The sequence below is a fragment of the Sinohyriopsis cumingii genome, chromosome 11, assembly GCF_028554795.1.
Source record: "Sinohyriopsis cumingii isolate HCF-2022 chromosome 11, ASM2855479v2, whole genome shotgun sequence".
NCBI classification, from domain to species: Eukaryota; Metazoa; Mollusca; class Bivalvia; order Unionida; family Unionidae; genus Sinohyriopsis; species Sinohyriopsis cumingii.
The window spans coordinates 29532104-29553713 of NC_142971.1; the positions used below are offsets into that span (position 1 = coordinate 29532104).

General features: G+C 36.6%; 1 protein-coding gene across 1 annotated transcript in view; it reads right to left on the reverse strand.

Annotated features, from left to right (window-relative positions):
- The window catches only part of LOC149787837 (protein mono-ADP-ribosyltransferase PARP14-like), a 178281-nt gene that overhangs the window by 57867 nt on the left and 98804 nt on the right, over positions 1 to 21610 (reverse strand). Inside the window, exons 16-17 of the mRNA XM_089974056.1 lie at positions 18527 to 18748; positions 5333 to 5447 (exon numbers count right to left, since the gene is read on the reverse strand). Coding sequence (XP_089830182.1) covers positions 5333 to 5447; positions 18527 to 18748 — 337 coding nt within the window. The remainder of the gene's footprint in view (positions 1 to 5332; positions 5448 to 18526; positions 18749 to 21610) is intronic.

A 21610-nucleotide genomic window follows, 5' to 3' on the forward strand; every position in this document is an offset into this window, starting at 1 on the left:
CTCTTATAAGGCCACCCCTACTGCAGCAGGGAAGTGACCTTATAATGAGGGTGGCCTTTCGAGAGGGGGATGACAAATGTGAATAGTAAATACACATGAAGAAAGTCACAAGTACATTTAATTCTAAAACATTTAATATTTTCATTAAAATATCACATGCATGTTGTGAAATAAATGAAAAACAAACTGTTTCATCATTTTCAAAAGAATGTTATGAATAACCATTGATATAGTTTTAAAACTGTCTTTATAATTATGTTACAGATCACATCATCTGTCACTCTGTTGGTAACAGTCTAAAAAACAAACCAGTCTCGTCACAATTAAAAATATCCTTGCTGTCATATCCCCTGCATATATTGTTTAGTCTTTTGTTCCAATCTTCGACAACTTCATTATTAACATCAGCTGATTCTTCACTAAGGACAGAACACTTAATATTGTGTCGCACTTGAAATCTGTGCAACCATCCATTACTTTCGGTAAAGTCGTCATATCTCAATTCAGCTGACAAAATTGTTGCTTTTTCTTGTCATTCAAACCAGGATACAAACATCACCTGGCTCAAACAATCTTCCTTTCTTCATCCATTTCACCTTCCCACTTCTGCAGAATTGTTTCCTTATCTTTCACGATATTGTTTATCTGAGTCTTTCCGACATTAGTTTTCTGCAAGGATCCTCGACCCCCCCCCCCCGAACCTCTCGGTCAGTTGAATTACTTTCACTTTCTCTTCTAAGCTGAGAATTTTTCTTTTCCTCAATGACATGTTGATCTTTTTGCAGTTTTAGTTATTCATGTTGCCAACTACAATACTGACAAAACAATTTGTTATGCATCTAAACAAATTGCCGTGTGTTTTTAAAGGCAGTGATCTTGTCACGTGATTCGTTAGTCACAGTCTGGTACCCTATTATTTTTATATATTTCTTTACACTAAGTGAGTGAAGCCAAAACAGCTTTGATATGTACCATTTAACATCACGCAGATTTGACCTCGCGGCCATTAGGATCTGTAATTTTGACAATTATTGTCATTAGTAATAGCCACTAATTATCAAAGTGAACATCTTACTAAGGGAAGCCATAAAGGCTATCAAACCATTTTCCTGCTGACTTGTGTATTGTACAATGATGCTGCCACTTCTCAGCTGTTACTACTGTTCAATAATTGTAATTTTAACAATTATCGAAGTGACTAAACCGGACATCTTATGATAACAGAGCAGTAAGGCTAATTGGATTACATATACTTACCCTTTTGTATGGATTAAAATTTGAGTCTTTCTCGGTTTTATTGAATAAATATGGCTTCCTGTGAGGCATAAATGACATAATATTAACCTTAGTGGTACATGTACTTTAGTCAACACTTCTTTCAGTAACGAAAACCTGACATTGGAAACAGAAATCGGATTACTTAACACACGTTATGAATAAAATACTGGTTCTGGATACATATCAAAATAAAAATGCAGCCAATGTGAGGGGTAAATTTTATATTATTGCACTAATATGCTGGCCGCTGGTCGCGTTACCGGGTGGTCTTTCATGAGGGGTACTTTTGAACACAAACTCGTCGGTGCCAATGGATTCTGGCCGTAAGGAGTAGATGGCCGCTGGTCAGGGGGGCCGTTCAATAGGGGGACTACTGTACTATACTGCAAAGTTAGATGTAAAATTACAAAAGTTTCAATATTTACCTAAACCATGCTTTGCAGAATATTATCAATGCCAACAAATACTAAGTCTGTGGGTTTTAATTTATGAGTTTTACAAAGCTTATTTTATGGTCATTCCATAATAAATTATTATCTACCGTGACACCTAAAAGCGTTTCATGTTTGACATTTTCTAATGGATGATTATTTATTGCAAGAGATAGTTTTGGGTTCCCTGACTTGTGTAACTTTTGTGATGTCCCCAAAATCATACATTTTGTTTTACCTTCATTAATTGCCATCCTATTTTGTTGTTCCCAGTGTTGGACTCTAATAAGGTCTGAGTTTAATCTCATTTGGATAACTTCAGTATCAAAACTAAATGTATACAAGGTTGCATCATCTGCAAACAAATCTGTATTTGAAGATTCATTATTTAATGGTAGATCATTGATATAGATAAGGAAGAGGAAAGGCCCCAAAACTGAGCCTTGAGTGACCCCTGAATGAATAGTTTAAGAATTCATGGATCAATCCCATCCAATCTAGAGGATTTATTAATATTCACCTTAATAAGCATATCAAAAGCTTCAGCTTCACTAACATTAGCTACTGAAAAATGATTATCATCAGGAATTTTAGTTCTTATAAATAATAGAAGAGCATCAAGTTCATTCGGGTTGTTAGTCTGGTTCTGAATACTGTTACTGGTGATGCTTACGAAGAAATTGTTGAACATTTCCACAATGTCTTGTACAGATGTTGCAATATCATCATTTTACTTAAGTCTAGGGGGAAGACAACTGTTCCTGGGTGGGTTCAGCTTTTTTAGATGCTTCCACAATGTCTTGGTATTCTTACTTTCATCAATAGCCTGTTCATAGTAGTTCTCTTTTGTCTTATCTATCAGGTGCTTAGTTTTATTCCTCCACTTTCTACAGATTTTCATGTCTTTTTTCTTGTGGAAATTATCTCTTAGGTGCCTAGCTTCATTGATCTCAGGGGTAATCCACTTGGGTGTTATTTGGTGTTTACCCTTTTTGTTTTAATTGGAGCATGCTTGTCTAAGGCTGCATGGAACATCTGATACCATTTGTCTAAGGCAGTGTTGACATCAGCTATATTGCAGACTGATTGGAAGGGTTTACAAACTAAATCATTTAAGAACATTTCCTCATCAAACTGTTTAAAGTCCTTGTATTGTATTTCAATGTGTTGACCATTTTTAGATGATTTCGGAACATGTCTAGTTATATGGACTGGGTAGTGGTCACTCAGTGCATACACTGACACATTAATTTCACTTAGGTTTATTAGTATAGACATGATCAATGATAGTAGCACTTTTATCTGTTACTCTAGTTAGGGTGTTAATTAACTGAGTAAAGTTGTAAGTTTCAAAATTACTTATCCATGTTAATGGTGCAGATTTCATGCAGTCAATGTTAAAATCACCTAACAAGATAGTTTCTAAATCTTCCTTTAGTAATGCTTTTTGAATTTGCACCTCAAATTTATCAATCCAATCAGCTGTGGAACTAGGTGGCCTGTAAACTGAACATAAGAGTACTGGCTTTGATTGGGCAAGGGTTACTTCGATCCAGATACTCTCTACCCCAATAGTCTCTAGATCAACACGTCTGTTATAACTAATGGAACTGTCTACATAGAGAAGAATACCCCCACCCCCTCATGGATTCCCTATCTTTTCTTTCAAAGTTGAACCCCTGTATTTGGAGAGCCAAATCATCAGTATCATCAGAAAGAAAGGTTTCACACAGACCCAGAATACTGACTGATCTAGTTTGCTGTAATATTAACTTTATCTCATTCAGTTTAGGGAGGATGTGTTGAAATTTAGGTTGATTACTTGCAGACCTCTTTTGAGAAGGCCAAAGACATGACAATTTTGATCAGAGGATTGATTTTCCGACAAGGTAGTATGCAATGTATTGTTTTTCGACTTGACAGATTCCTTGTCATCGCCTTGATTATTTACATAAACACGTGAAGAAGATAACATACAAGATCCATCTGTTGTACCATGACCACATGTAATGGATACATGAGAATGTTAAATATGAGACTGATTTACATACCTACAAGAAGACATTGATATATTAGACACATAAGGCGCCTCAGAGGGAGAAGTAACTTGAGCAGTATCACATAGTTGTTTACATGTTGACAAGTTGCACTTTGTATACAAATCAGATAGTGCCTGAAATCTGTTTATAGAATTATAATTTAATTACACTGAAAAGTATACACATATTATAACTGATTTTGTTGCTGGATATGTGTTGCATAGGCCTGCACATCATTGCCTTCTACCTACTGGTATGTGCACAATTTTTGCTTATGTCCTAGTTCATTAAAAAGATGGCAACAAATCTGTTTTCCATGCAGACATCGCTGTGTTACATGTCCATGCTCTCCACAATACAAGCAGTTTTCTGACTCATGCCTAACCCCTTTTATAAGTCTTATGTACTGGTCTATATGTCTAATGAGCATGGCAGTACCTATGTTGGACAAGTGGATTCGGTCTTGCTGGTATAACTGTTGGTTCACTTGATTGTCTTTGAAGAAGGTCCTTTATTGCGGAACAAAGAGTATTTGGAAATTTTCACACAATGTACTAGTCATTTAGTGGAGTCATAAGTACATCCCTTCTTGGTGGTAGACCTGAGATGATTATTTTACATTCTGTGTTTTTGGACCTGATGGCATACAACAAGCTTTCATAATCATCCTCAATGCCCTTTAAAGATTGGCCATTACTATAATTGTTGCCACCAATGAGAAGAATTACAGTATGATCTTGTGCTAAGCTGCAGGCCTTGAGCTCATTAAACTCAGAGTCTGAAATTGACTATCAGCCAACTAAAAACAACCTTTCAAATGTAGCATTGCTTGTCACTGGTCAAAACAAAATCTCAGGCTCAAAATTGAGCTCAAGAATTTTAAGATTTTCAGTTCAGATTTGTCATCAAAACAATGCAGCTCAGTGTGAACAGTGTTTCCTTGAAATCACTGATTTGTATGGGCATTTTGTAACTGTAGATTTCAGCAACTCTGTTTCCTTGAAATCCCTGACTTGTATGGGCATTTTTGTTACTGTAGATCTCAGCAACTATGTTTCCTTGAAATCCCTGAATTGTATGGCCATTTTGTTACTGTAGATATCTGAGTAACTCAATTTCCTTGAAATCCCTGACTTGTATGGGCATTTTGTTACTGTAGATCTCTGAGTAACTCGATTTCCTTGAAATTCCTGACTTGTATGGGCATTTTTGTTACTAACTCTATTTCCTTGAAATTCCTGACTTGTATCAGCATGTTGTTACTGTAGATCTCAGAAACTCTATTTCATTGAAATCCCTCTTGCAGAGTATAGCATAGACCCAGATTTAAATGTGCAGTTTGTTACTGCTTCAACCAGATCAACTCTGCAGCTGGCTATATGTTCACTACAGGTAATAACAGTAAAACTTGTTATTATTAATCTTTATATAAAACTTATTTCAATCAATGAAGTTCTTCGAAACTTATGGAAAATAAAATTCTTGAAAAATGAGATAGATTGACAGTTAGAACATAGAATAACTATACACCATGTATAAATAATATGGCTGTTGCATATTCAATTACTTATTTCATCTACTAACCTTTTGCTGGTATGACTGTTTTCATAAACTGTGCCTGTGATTTTTCCATTACTGTCCTGTCATTTGGAATAGAGAGAAGCTCTGGGAAATTTTGCTGAACCTTCTGGTCAAAGACCTATAAGAGATACAGTCTTTATGGTCAAACACCTATAACAAATGAAGACTTTTTAGACAGCCAACTGTGACAAAGGCAGACTTTCTAGTCAAATGCATGCAACAAATGAATGCAGACCTTCTACTTAAAAAACTAATGAAAGGCAGATTTTCTGAACAAAGCCCTGCAAAAGAGGCAGACTTTTTGGATAAACCCCTGTAACAGAAGCATACTTTCTACTCAACACCAAAATTAACTTGGCTTCACTTCATATTTTACAGGAGAGCAACACAGGATGGTTAAATCATGCCAAAGCAGAGCAACACAGGATGGTTAAATCATGTCAAAGCAGAGCAACACAGGATGGTTAAATCATGTCAAAGCAGAGCAACACAGGATGGTTAAATCATATCAAAGCAGAGCAACACAGGATGGTTAAATCATGTCAAAGCAGAGCAACACAGGATGGTTAAATCATGTCAAAGCAGAGCAACACAGGATGGTTAAATCATGTCAAAGCAGAGCAACACAGGATGGTTAAATCATGTCAAAACAGAGCAACACAGGATGGTTAAATCATGTCAAAGCAGAGCAACACATAATGGTTAAATCATGCCAAAGCAGAGCAACACAGGATGGTTAATTCATGTCAAAGCAGAGCAACACAGGATGGTTAAATCATGTCAAAGCAGAGCAACACAGGATGGTTAAATCATGTCAAAGCAGAGCAACACAGGATGGTTAAGTCATGTCAAAGCAGAGCAACACAGGATGGTTAAATCATGCCAAAGCAGAGCAACACAGGATGGTTAAATCATGTCAAAGCAGAGCAATACATAATGGTTAAATCATGCCAAAGCAGAGCAACACAGGATGGTTAAATCATGCCAAAGCAGAGCAACACAGGATGGTTAAATCATTTCAAAGCAGAGCAACACAGGATGGTTAAATCATGTCAAAGCAGAGCAATACATAATGGTTAAATCATGCCAAAGCAGAGCAACACAGGATGGTTAAATCATGTCAAAGCAGAGCAACACAGGATGGTTAAATCATGCCAAAGCAGAGCAACACAGGATGGTTAATTCATGTCAAAGCAGAGCAACACATGATGGTTAAATCATGTCAAAGCAGAGCAATACATAATGGTTAAATCATGTCAAAGCAGAGCAACACAGGATGGTTAAATCATGTCAAAGCAGAGCAACACAGGCTGGTTAAATCATGCCAAAGCATAGCAACAAAGAATGGTTAAATCATGTCAAAGCAGAGCAACACAGGATAGTTAAATCATGCCGAATGCAGAGCAACACAGGATGGTTAAATCATGCCAAAGCAGAGCAACAAAGGATGGTTAAATCCTGCCAAGTAAAAGCATCTAATGCTCACAGATACACCATCTGGACTGATCACATGATTCAATTTAAACCCACACCCTACTTGTCACAAGTTTGGCACACTAACCACCATGCCACCATCACTCCTGGTCAAAACCTGTAATGGAGGCAGACTTTCTAGTCAAACACCTGTAAGTGGCAAATGTATAGCTGACTTTATGTTAAAAAAGTACTGAATCAGGGTCAGATTAATAGCTGCATCTGACCTTTGTCAAACCCATCCCTTATGGAAGTAACTTATTCTGACATACTTACATGATATATGCTTGACTTATAGGTGGCTTATAAGTGACTTATACTTTGCATATTGTTATGATTCTCTGATCTTAAACTATCAAACAGAAAGAAGCAATCCCAACATATTCAATAAAATCAATAAATAATTTATTTCTCAAGAGTACAAAGTGAACATTCAAAAGACACTTAAAGTTTTGTCAATTAAATCCCAAATAATCCTAAGTGTTCTATAACAAGTCCAAAAGTATAGAATATTCTGAATGAATTCCAATAGTCTTGAATGTCTTGATATACCACAATGATATAATCCAGAATGTCTTTGAATGAGTCCTCAATAAACCCAAAGTAGTATTTGTCCAAAAAGTCAATGAGCACTTTGTAATTCCAATGAATAATTTAATAAATGACTCCTCTCAAATTATATCTGAACACAACAGTAAATGATTACACAGACTGAACTTAGGATGAAAACTTTGCTTACAAAAAGCCCTCTTTATATACATCCCCACTTGACCTATGTTGCAATAGCATTTTCTGAATAAAAAAATATTTTTTTCCAAAGTTTATAACTTCTCACAAGATTTATCAATTTGAATCGGTCACATCAACAACAGCAACAACACACACACACACAATTTCATCATGTTTTATTTAAAGTATTTTAAGATTTTAGAAAGGAAAGCAATAAAACAAAACCTCCAATTTTGATGGATCTTACATATCAAAGCTAGAGTAAAGCAACATGTGTGTAAGTTGCAAAGATGAGGACATGAGTAACCACACATTGAAGGAACACCTTGTAGAAAAGGACTTTTCAGTGTCCAACAATATATTATTGTTTACAGTTCCATTTAAAACAATATTATTTAGCATCAAACATTCAACAGTGTAAGTTCTAATAAATCCATAGAAACCAATTTTTCCTAGTAAAATGTTTCTTCAAGACTACTTACCCAATCATAATATCTTAGGAGAACTACTACTACTTCACAAATCCAGCCCTCCAAGCTTAAAATCTATTAGCTAAAAGGCTAAAAGTTATCTGCTCATGTAGGTGGTAGACAGAGTGATCTCCCCTTGGTACAGTGATTGGAGCCAAATCCTAAAAATATCTTAGTTTCTAATGGAGCAGATGGCCTGCTCTCTAAATGGATGTAACTGTGAGGAGGCTGGAAAGGTGTATGTGTATTATGATTGGTTAATATATCTTGAAGAAACATATTTTATTAGGATAAATTGGTTTCTTCTTTAAATACATTATCCAATCATAATACATGTACCAGAGGAGAATAGGTAAGAGGAGAAGAGAGACAGTGATTTCATTACAAAAATCTGGTTACCCATGGATGGGAGCCCTTTCTTGGCAATGAAAGAGGGTACCATTATGATTGAAACTGTCCTGTCTTGTCAGAACTGTACTTAATTTGGGTCCAGCGATAAGATACATATTCACTGATTCTGCCTACCATAGCTAATGCAAAAGATGAAGCAGATCTTACAAGAAAGGCAAGTCCATGATGCCCTTGCAAGTGGGAGGATTCATGAGATAGTGATCAATCATGCTGCAACTGTAAGTAAATGGCTCCACCAAGAAATATATTGCTGATTTTGCCTGCCAACTGCCAAAGTATTGGGGAGGTTGGACTTGCATTTTAGGTGAATTAATGAAGCTCTAGAGAGCAGTTCAATTAGTGTCTTGTTTCAAAAGGTTAATCCCCATGAAAAGTCCACTCAAGCAAGGGTACCATGCCTTTGGCCAGGTGAAATCCAAATGAATTGGGGATCAGACAGGTCTTTGGTTCATGCGACATCCTCTCTTCTCTGATAACAGTGTGTTACTGATCGTGGAATGGTAAATTTCATTCTGATGGGTGCTAACTGTTTCTCATCGAAGAGCCTAAAAAGTTAGCTAATGTGGTATGGTTCATGTCTCCATTAGAATAAAGTACTCTAGTGTGGACCACTGATACTGTATTATATTGCCTTCCTACATTGATGTGGTTGGTCCTGTGTTCCTTATTTAGCAGAGTAACCAGGATGATGAGAGACTCTGATACTTTTGGCTCCTGTATCACATTCAGAATCCAAGGTGGTTAGATGTGTATACATTTGGCCATTCCAAATGTATAGGAAGCAGCAATTAGCCAGGCGTTTGGGCCCAGGATAGTTGTGACAAAGGTTGAGACTGTTGGCATTCTACCTTGTCACTAATATCCATCATAAGTCAATCCCATCAAGCATATATTGTATGAGACATAGGGGTGAAAAGGCCATTCTATCTGTTTGAGTTCCTGATTGCAGAAAAATGAGTCTGCCAATATATTAGCCAGCCTAGGAGATATCGAACTGAAACCTGGATTGTTGTTCAGGACACCACTTTTGAAAATCCCAAACAATAATACAAAGGTCTGGGTACTTGTTTGACTTTGCTGTTTGGGATCAGGGTAGTAGTGCCTTCTGATATCACTGCACTATGGGGAATTAGTCACAAGCAAGAGGGTTTCTTCTTTTCTACCTTTAATGAAGTATGTTGCCTCTAGTTCTTCATGCTGACTCCCTGCACTATGTTTGACCTGGCTTCTTAAACAATCCTAGCGGACTTCAGAGAAAACATTCCCTGAAGACCTATTCTAAACTAATATTCTAGCCTGATTGTGTTAGGTGCAGACCCTTTATCTAACTCTAATCTACATATCAAAATGCATAGAATCTAAATAATGTAATCCAAAATAAAGCCATATATGTACTCTCCATACACACTCTTTTCCCACTGATGCTGTGTGTTAGAATTTACAAAAATATTATTTTCAGTATGAAATTACCTACAACTTTAACCTTTCTGAGCAAATTACTTCAAAATTAAACTATAACTACCCAACTCTATTTTAAACACTTTATACCTACTAAAAGAGATTCAAATTTCCCTTCAAATGATCACTAATTTTAATGTTTAAGTATTATGGCAAACTTGCTATAATTGATTTTAATTAGCTTTACAGACACATCTTCCAACTGTCCTACTGACTCCTTTGTTTTAATTTCTCCGGACTGTAACTTGACACCATAGCATTTGAATAGCTGCTGGTAACCTAGTATTGACCTTAGATCTCTGCCTCTAAATCTAACAGTGACTGTAGAGTTACTCCTCTATCATAGACATACTGTTATTAAATTTATGTAGAGAATTTAGAAAATTTATACACAAATATATCTTTTCTTCTAAAACTAATATAAATACCATAGCACGTGAAATAACTACATTTAGCCCTATAATATCAGTCACAACAGGGAAGTTATTGGACAGTAAAAAGAACTGTGTTTCTACTGGTTTACCAGCCACCAATGACAGGCTTCCAAGAATCAGAATCCATTTTGATGATGTGGACATATAAATAATGAAGGCCATGCTACTATGTCAGTTCAAGAATGTAGGAGACTTGCTTGTCCCAATCCTCTCTGTTTGCATTCATAAGGATTGTGATTGCTGAGAATGTGTTTGCAGAGGTATCATCGATTCAAGTCCAAATTGCCTTCATGATGCAACCTCCAATGGTTGCCAACTGGAGTTGTCAATGTTCAGTCTCCACATGGATCATTGTACCCATTGTTATGCAAGCCCAAAAGGTGACCAAGGATGAAAACATTGTCAGCCGTAATAAGCAAAACTCAGCCAGCAAATGAATACTCTATCATATGCACAGAACTTACCATTGCATAAATTTAATTCTCTTTCCCAGGAGATACATTCCTTTTACTTGAACACTGAGTCCACACAGACCTAGTCAAATGAATCTTAAGAGGATATGATACTGAAGATATTCTTGTTGAAAAGAGATTGAAAATGAAAGGAGAGTTACATGCAAAATTATGTCTTGCTCCGAAATAAAACTAGCCTGTTGTCTGTAGCCTGCTGCTGGTGAATCACAGAACTTCTGAAAGTCGTTTGAGTGAGGCATGAAAACATGTCTCTTGTAAGCCATGACTAGTTGCACAGTCTTCACAATGGACAGCATTAGGACCTGTTGCTGTATTCCATCACAAACCCAGTAGTGTAATAGCATCGACTGAAAGTGCTTAGGTTGATAATCAACTGATAAGTGCTGCATTGCAGCTGAAAGAGCTGTGACAAAATGCTTAGTATGTGCACTGAATGTGATACTGAGACCCCAGGAACTGCTGTTGGGTCTGCCTGACATCATGGTAAATCTTCCCCATTCAGCTACAAAAGATTGGAGCCTTCTCCTCACCTGGATCTGTGATATATTGAGATAGGGATGGTCTCTTGGTAGGCTGGTAAAAATGATTGATCTCCCTCTTTTAGCTGTAAGATTGTTTCCCAGTGACATGTGCTCTGGGGACATCCCTGCAACCAAGTTGGATACTTTGCAAACCTCTGAAGTGTGTATGAGGATGAGAGAGATGGTGGTACACTGTAAATTCCATCAGCCTCATCATTAAAGAGGAAAATAGGCAATGATGTTTTCAGACATATCTTGGGCCATTATTGGTCTGTGTGGTGGGTTTGAGAGCAATATTTCATCTTTTCCCCACCCAGTGAATGTTCATACTGGCTATTACACCTTGAGGTGGCAAGGTTTATAGGAATTACCAACCATGATAAGTCCTGTGGTAGTGACCTATAAATACTCCAACTGTTGAAGCAGCTGAAGTAGAATCTTCCATAGACAATTTTCTCCTGATATGAGATAATGGGATAGGGCAAGAAACTTTAATTCAATCCTGCAAAGCGGAGATTCATTCATTGAAGGAAGAGCTAGTAATGATGAGGGGACTTGAATGCCAGTAATGTTCTATATGCAAAAAGGCAGTGAAGTTGATGTCTCCTGTACTACCTGTGATGTAGTTGGAAAAGAAGGTCGATTATGATGGTCCACTACACCTGCAGTATTGATGAGTCAGATCCTGTCACTTCTAACATGTCACTAACTGAAGTCTCTTTGATGACAGAGGCTTGAGGGCAAGTGAAAAGACATCTCTAGAAAACTGAGGTCCCAAAATGGACATCATAAGTTGGAAGTACTTGTGATACCATGCAGGAAGACAGACTGGGTGGCATCCACAGGAAATATCTATTCATGAAGAGACTGGCACCACTCTGTGAGTTGTGGAACTGGACAATTTCATTTTTGTACGATTGACTTGTACTTGTGGCCCATTATGATCAGAGTTATATGGTCAAGTCTGGTCATGCAGGAACATGGCCATCTAGGCTGGCATGATGCTGTCCAGTTCTTGAGGTTGGTTGTTGTTGTTGTTGTGGGGTTTAACGCCATTTTTCAGCACACGATAGGCTATACATGGCAGCCAGTATTAATGGTGGAGGAAGAACCCGGGAAAACTCCGGAAAGAACCACTGACCCACGAGAAGCTACTGGCAAGCTTTCTTACATACCCACATTGGCTGAATCCTAGACTTGAACCGCCGCAGAAAGAGGTGAGATGGCAGTGATCCGTAACGAAGAGCACTTTAGACCACTCGGCCACTCGGGGCCCCTCTTGAGGTTGGGATGGTGTATGGGATGTTTGATCCATGTATCTGGTCCAAAATTCTGATCTGAGAGACTGTAACTGAAGCTTGTTTTTGTTCTCCTTCTTGCTGCCCTTATCTGCATTCAGATGTATTCATCCCCCAATATATGTTTGACTTCTGTCCGTAATATGCTAGTCAATGTGTGACAACAAGAGAAACTGTGCATGTGGAATGGATGTCCACCTGGTCTCATCCATGATCTAAATCGGCAAGACAAATAGAGATGACCCTCTATACACATAGTGTAGTGAGTGTCTTCTCTTATTAGCAAGCGAGTATAAGTGTATCAATGCATGGTTACCCATGAAGATAAATTACCTTATAAAGAGGTGCACATGACATGTACAGGTAGATTAGAGAATGGCTATGAATATTTAGAATGTGGATGCTAGCCACAATAACCCATAGGCATGTGAATTGGCTGCATGTATGGTAGAATCACTGGAGGGTTGCTTATAGTACTGACACCTACAAAAAGTAAATTCAATTCTAGTTACAGGTTACCAGTAGGAAGGATAATGGATTGCCTTTATAGATAAACATCATTCAACCATTGACTACAGTAACATGCATCAGCAGTACGTGATTGAGTAAACCATGTATAGAAAGCTTACCTGAACTTGTCTGACCAGAATGGAAGCAATACAGTAATATACAAAAGTTTCTATATTACACATAAAAAACATTCACAGAAAATGGAACTGAAAAGTAGGTGTGACAATATGTGTTATGGAAAAGGCCCAATGATGTTCTATGCAGGTAAAATCAATAAAGTGTCATAAATATGACTATGAATTAGTGCTTGCAGATGATCTAATGAGGATAATGAAACATTAATCTATTTTTCAAATTCAATTCACAATACGACCTGTAGGAAAGCTCAATGATGGCCTGTACAGGTCAGTTCAGTGCACATGGCTTTGAACACAGGGTGTGGTGCACAGCTATACCATATGATGTTTGAGCTGGAAATTAGTGGTAGCAGATGAGCTAATAAAGGAATGAGGTGTCCAGGTATAATATAATTACAAAATACTACCCATAGGAAAGCTCAAGGACAGCCTTCACAAGTTAAAAATGCTGAAGCTTTGAACACAGATGATAAGAATGCCTTGATATAGAAACTCACCTGTATGTACCCTTTAGTAATGGAATTCCACATATATTAAGAGTTTTCTATAAGCACTAAAGACTGCACGACTATAAAAAATTATAGCCCGAACATAATGTGAAGTCACTTAGGCTAAATACACCACTCCCTCGATAACTTATGTCCTGATAACCCACTATCGCTTATAACGCGATGTCCGGTATGGCTCCTGATTTTTGTTTCCAAAGAAAATATGTTTTAAATATCTTTAAAATATGCTGAACGTGAAAAAATTACGATAAGAATTGGTAAATTAAACCTTGATACATCGCTTATTTTATCATGGAAAATGGTGATTAATGCCTGTAAAGAGAGAATCCATATTGTGAAATTTGCAAGTTCTAAATAAGATATCAGATATTATATAAGTTTTTTATGATAAATAGATGTCAATACATTGTAAATAAACAGTCTAGTGAAATAGCAATCAATGAAAACTTCTGGTAAATGCTAACAGGTGGCAGCAGAGACTGAAAATTAAACACCAGTTAAATGTCTTGCTATGTGAAAGTCACATTCTAATCCTTTAATTCCATTTCAGTGTAAACATTATAATCGCAACATATTCTGTTCTATGAAAACATGAAAAGAGTCAATCGACCATCACATCGAAACCCGTGAGTACTTCTTTGAGAACCTTAATTACATGCCGGCATTATTTTGATCAACAACTTGGGGAAGTGTTTGTTGCATTAAAAAATCAATTAAAAGACACCTGTGTTGTTTTATCACTTTGAATATGTCTTTTGTATCAAATCAAGCAAGGGAGGTACAAAGAAAAAATTCAAAAGCATGCAAATCTGAGCATAAGTTCTTGTGGTCACTACCGTTATCAAAATTCGTTTTATCTGACCAATCAAAAATGGTTTCACATTTTTATGTACTTAGCATCATTAAAGTATATATTACCAATCAGTAATGTGTCTGAATCATTTGTAAATGTGACCATGGAGAGTAAAGGAATCAAGCGAAAGGCATACTGAAAAGCTGTGCATCAAAGATAGGGTTCATAATGGTGAAGCAAGAGCCAAAGTTTGCAATGAACTAACAATTGCTGAGTCGACACTTTGAGGTTGCGTTAATGATGAGCAGAAACTTTGGGATTACTTACATTATGTTGATTCAGATGATGGGATCAAATGAAAATGAGCACGGATTGCACAAGATACCAAATTAGATGATGCTGTGTACACATGGTTCACACAGCAACGTGAACAAGGTGTTCCCAACTCTGGAACAATGCTCAAGGCCCAAGCAGAGAAAATGGCAAAAATTATGGACAACGAATCTCATTTTAGGGCAAGCCAAGGATGGCTTTGGATATTCCAGCGCCGATATGGAATTAAACAAAATTCATTGTCAGGAGAGATACGTTCAGCAAATCAGGAAGCCGCATGTAATTATCCAAACCAGCTCAGGGAGATAATCATCTGCAAACAATACACAGAAGACCAAATTTACAGCTATGATGAGGCTGGTCTTTGCTACAGAATGATGCCAGACAAAACTCTTGCTACCAGAGATGAGTCACACATAAAGGAGAGCTTTAAGCTGAACAAAGAGAGTTGTTGTTGTTGTTGTGGAGTTTAACGCCATTTTTCAGCACACAATAGGCTATGCATGGCAGCCAGTATTAATGTTGGAAGAAGAACCTGGGAAAACCCCGGGAAGAACCACCGACCCATGAGAAGCTACTGGTAAGCTTTCTCACATACCCACATTGGCTGAATCCTAGACTTGGACCCACGCTGACAGAGGTGAGATGGCAGTGATCCGTAATGAAGTTCGCTTTAGACCACTCGGCCACTCTGAACAAAGAGAGATTAACACTTTTGTTTTGTGTGAACAAAACTGTACACACAAGATGAAACTGTTATGCATTGGCAAATACAAATCCACTCGTTGTTTCCATCATATGAACATGGACAGTCTTTCATTTGTACACAGAAACAGTGGAAACGAGTGGATGACTGCGACCATATTTACAGAGTGTTTTTTCAAGTTGTCTGTCCCAGCCATCAGAAACCACCAGCAATCCAGGGGCTTAGATGAGAAAACTCTACTTTTATTGGATAATTGCCCAGCCCACCCCCCTGCTGATTCACTCGTAACAAGCGAAATCCTGAAATTAATGTTGCTCTATGAGGAAAAAATAAACAAAGTACACCGTTATGAAGAGATATTGATTCACAGTTAATCTCAGCATGATTATAAACTGAGTATTCAACACTATAACCTGCCAACCCACCCAACCCCTTTTGCCGTTACGTCAATCCCTTTATTGGTTTTGGCTTTTTTATAGGTCCCTCGATAACCCGCACCTCATTTATAGTGCTGTCAATGTTTTTGGATCCCAATTCGCTCGAGTTATCGAGGGAGAGATGTATGTGGCAATGGCAAAGTCTTAAAAAATGTAAAGACAGAATGTTGTCAGCAAAAGAAGAGAAAAATTTGGAAATATAGATGGAGTATACTTTCCTTAGAAGTCAACAACTCCTCCAACTTGTAATGGTATATCTTCCAAGAAGATTCTGACTTTTGAGAGGTCTCTTAAGTCTTATACTTAAGGGGAGATCACTCTGACTGCCACACAGGTAGGCAGACAACTTTTGCTCCCTTTAGCTAAAAGTAATATTTGGGATGAGAGCATGCTTCTTGGCATGGACAGGAGTAGTAATTGAGATATTCTTGGGATTTGGTGCCAATACCTGTACCAAGAGAAAATCACTCTGACCGCCTGCCACCAAGGTCGGCAGATATCTTTTAGTCCTTTAGCTAAAAGTTTTTAACCTGGAATAGCTGGATTTGCAAGGTAGTAGTAGTAATTTTTCTAAGGCATTATGATTGGGTAATGTATTTAAAGAAAAATAATAATTTATTGCTGGACACTGAAATTTTTTTGGGCATAAAACATGTTTCGATGGAAAGAATTAGGAGTATGAAAGATTTCTGTAGCAACTGGTATCATAATTTAGGCATGCTTCCATTTTAAGAATTTAAGCCATGATGGAATTATGTTATGCTGATTATTCCCTATGGTGGTTTTGTTTTGTTCACTCTTTGTGCTTTCCAGTATCATGTGGTAAATAACAAATCTCTTAGGGTTCACATGCTGACAATTGAATTTTGGACTTCATTTACCAGTCTTCATGGTTACCACTTATTTGAGGTATTTCCACCCACAATTTTTGGGTAATGAGCAAGCTGTTTGAAATCTGGTGACTCAATGCAGCATGCTAATATGTTGGAAATTGTTTTACAAAATTGTCATTAAATTGGAAGGGTATGAGATATTTATAGGATCATATAGGTGTGTGTGCATGTGTGTATTTTTGGATTTTTAATGTAGCTTCAACACTTTTTTAGTCATATTGCTATGATGTCTGCAGTATGACAGTTTATAGTGATGTCTAGCACTGGGACATCATGCCACTGATGTGTAGCATTATGTCCCACCCAGTCACATTATCCTGACACTAGGCTGACCAGTCCTAATATTAACATCTTAATGCTGAGCGCCAAGCAGGGCTGCTGCTTACGAAACTTATAGACAGTCATTTACTTGTATACATTCTATAAAACTGACAACTTTATTTATATAAGGACGCAATTTGCATAAATTTTCAAGCTACTTTCTGTAAAAACACCCCAGAATGATATTTGGACAAGTGACTTTCTAATTGAAAACTTTGATCAGGTGTATATGTAATAAAGCCTTCGATGCATATCACACCCCCTGGTAACAGGAGACCAGTACAACTGACTCTGGTCTTATAAGTAACTCACTAGTTTGTTTAAAATGTTACTATATTTAATAAAAGCTGTTTACAGGTGACATTCTGGTCAAACATATGCAAATGCACTTAGTAACTTTCTCATCATGACTTTCCGGTGAAACACTAGGAGAACGCAGATGTACAATCATTTTTTACATTCCATCATTTGTTAAAAAAAAGTTACAAGTGACATTCTTGTCAAATATCCATACCATTTGTAAAAAGGTTACATGTGACATTATTATCGTACATCCATACCAGAAGCAGATGACTTTAAAAAATAAAACATCTAGTACAAAAAGTCGACATATGAGCCAGTTTATGTTCAAACACCTGTAGTTTATGTACAAAAAAAAACAAGTGCCCTTGTCAAACACCTGTAGTTATGTAAAAAAAAAAAACAAGTGCCCTTGTCAAACATCTGTAGCACAGGTACATCCATGTCTGGTGGGATCTGAGCCTGCAATCTTTTAGTTCACGCACTAACCATTAAGCTACTGTGACATTCGTGTCAATGACAATATTACTGGCATATGTACAAGTGTCTTTCTCTAGGAGCTCCTAACATGGGCCACTTTATTGCCAAACATAAGTGACAATGTCAGCTGAACAAGTAAAAGCCTTGGAAACAACAATAAGACTAGTATGTGTGAGGAGGTGTCTTTCTGCTTGAATGCTCTTTGTATAGAAAGCAGATGTGCAAGCTCCTAGTGCTGCTCAAACACATAATTAAGGTCAGATGAAGTGACCTGGTCAAACACCTGTAACAGAGTCACATGTACAAGTGATTTTCTGACCAAACACTTATAACACAAAGCTGATGTACACCTATCTAATTTTCAAACATGTACTGAAATAAGAATCACAGTATGGACAGAGAAGTTGAACTGATGGATGGACGAATGCATGGATCAAGGGTGGAAAAAAATGAATCCGATATACATTTGTAAAGCCTGCTTCTTGAAGTTGAGAAATGAAAATATACATACTGTACAAGTGTTTAAGTCCCTATGAAAGAGAACTATGACAATTTCCTGTATGGATCCAAGGCCAGGCTTCTTATTGAAACTTTGGATTGTTTTTAACATTGCTGCAGCAACAACATCAGCTGGAAAATTACAACCTCCAGTCCCCATCGTGGGAAATGCAATGGATTTCAGGTTCTTGTCTTTTGCCATTTGCAGACACTGCTGCATGATACCCTCAAGCATCTGAAGCAAAAGGTAAATAAGACAAAATAATTAGTCAGGTTACCAAGTTTTGGTGAGTGACACGTACATTCATTGCAAGATGTACCAAAATTGTAATTTACATCCTAACAGTTGTATTTTAATGAGAATTACAGACTGGACAACATTTAGACATGCAAGCAACCATGGACATGCATGGAATGGTGGAATGTTGTTTTTCTGTCAATCCAACTAAATTCTGCTTTTCTATTTGTGATGGACTGGATATATTAGCTGGGCCAAATCTGTATGTGGTACATGTGACTAGATGGAATGGTCTTGATTCAGCTGCACATGTTTCAATTATGTCATTGATTGTTTGGAATCATAATGTGGAAAGAAATATAAATTCTTTTAACTGAAATTCTTAAAAAGATACAGAATGAAATATTGTTCGGGAGGAAATATCACATTCATTTTGTTTTGAGTGCATTAAGGAGAATAGGACATCTGTTGGAAATGTACTTGAAATTACAGTACAAATTCACAGTGTGGATCAAGTTTGGAATCCATGTAATTCTGATTAGTATAAATAACTAAGATAAAGTACATTTTGAGGAAATTCAAAAAAGTATATATTTATTGTCATTGTTATTACCATCTGAAGATAGCATATGTTTATGTCCTGTCACATGCATGCTCTTTGTTGGAATGACCTTAGCTATTTACATGACCTATATGACTTCTATCACTACTATAAATTGAAACATTGTCTCACAAAAGTAAAATGGGGAAAATTGCAAAGCAGCTGCAATGTGACAGCCCATTTCACCAGTGGAAATAAGACTTCTTAGTCATCTTGGCTTATTGTTCTCTACCAAAAGCCTGCCTTCTTTAGTTGCCTTTTTTTTTCTTCGAATTTAGTGTTTGACTGACTTGCAAAATGGGACATCACTGAGGGAGACAGGATAGCTCTTGGCCTTAATATGCTATTTTTATAGACCCTTGAAATCATGGGTCATTGTCTGAACCATTTGATTTGCAAATAGTTTGGGTCATTTCTCCTAAATAACTGTTTAAATTATCAGAATGGTATTTTCAATACTTTGTCTCTCACGTATGTTGTGGACATTGCAGATATCACGTTTGTTCGTGTGCTTGAAAGTTTCTTTTGTGACTCAATGAAACTCATCCACATTGCCAACTTTATCATATCAACTTTCAAATGGACCAAACAGCTAGTATAGTTCCATCTGCTACATGAGCATACATTGTTTGTGTACAATCAAAAGTAGTTCCTAACACAAGATACTATTTTTAAACACATATCATATAGTATGGAAAAATAGTGCCTGATTCTGACAATGTAAAGTTAATGGAGAAAAAAAATGAGCATATAGTCAATTGCCTTTCTAAACTTGAACATATTTTTACACCTGATTTTTAATGAATATTAATTCATATTACTAAAAAAATTTTATTTTATTACAGAGTTTGATTGCATTGTCCAAATGACCCAATTGCAACTTATTGTTATGAATTGTGACTGAGGATGTTCTTCCCTCTTGGTACTAGAAAACAAGCAGTCATGAAGTGTGTGCCAGTATTTAATTCAATCTTTAGCTAATCTATTTATAAGCTGAATAACTACAAGTTACCTGCCAGCTGGGATGAGCATCTCTGGTAAAAATTCAAAACAATATATGGCAAATGGGTCAAACAGACAATGTAATCAAAGTCTGTAATAAAATTAAATTAACGATTATCATTAGTATGTGTGTGTTTTGGTATAAAAAGATTCAAGTATATTTTACAAAGAACCACCAACAGAAAGTATCCAAAAAAAACTCTTGTAATGACACTTTTGAATTGTATTGGTTGAATTATGATGTGTACGCATTGTACAGCTGGAGCAATGAAAATAACATAGCAAACTTCTTTCCAAATATAGGGAATATTTTTCCTTTGCAGGACATGTTTATAACATGCATCTCTCACTAAAAATGATACACAGGTCATTATGTATTTCATGTCTTGGCAAAAAACAGTCGCACTTCGCTGGCTGCTCTGTTTTCTGTGCATCTGTTTTTCTGTACCTACCATATATACTTGCATATAAGCCAAATAATTTAGGAAAAAATAAAGGCCTGGAAGAAGGGGGATCGGCTTATCTGCAGGCCAGTGTCTAAACTTGACAGTTTTTAAGTCTTTTTGTTGACTACTGTAAAGGCTGTAAATCTTGGGACATGAAAAAAACAATTCTGTGTCCTAAGACATATGCATGTAAAAAAAATTATTTTCAGTAGCCCAAAACTTATTAAACTTTTATCAAGTACAGTGCAACCCTGCTATAACGCACCCTGCAATAATGTCAATTTGGATATAATGTGGTCGTGGTTTGGCTCCCGAAATTTCATATATTCATTTGCAAATGAAATATTATGTTTTAGTCCAAGTACATGAAATAGTGTATACAAAAATTATTATCATTTTGGGGAAAAGATCGCTTATGAATTCGAATATAATATGATCCTGGCATGGCATGGTTCCTGAAATCTAAAATACATGTACATGTATTTTCTTGTACTGGGATTTTTTTTTTAAGCACGAGAGATAGTGTGTAAAACATTTATTATCATTTTGGGGAAAAGTTTGTGTACGAATTCGTATACATTATGATCGTGGCATGGTTCCTGACATTTTAAATACATAAATATTTTTTTTTAAGTATGATAAATAGTGTGTAAAACATTTATTATCATTTTGGGGAAAAGTTTGTGTATGAATTTGTATACATTATGATCGTGGCATGGTTCCTGACATTTTAAAAACATAAATATTTTTTTAAGTATGATAAATAGTGTGTAAAACATTTATTATCATTTTGAGGAAGAGTTGGCGTAT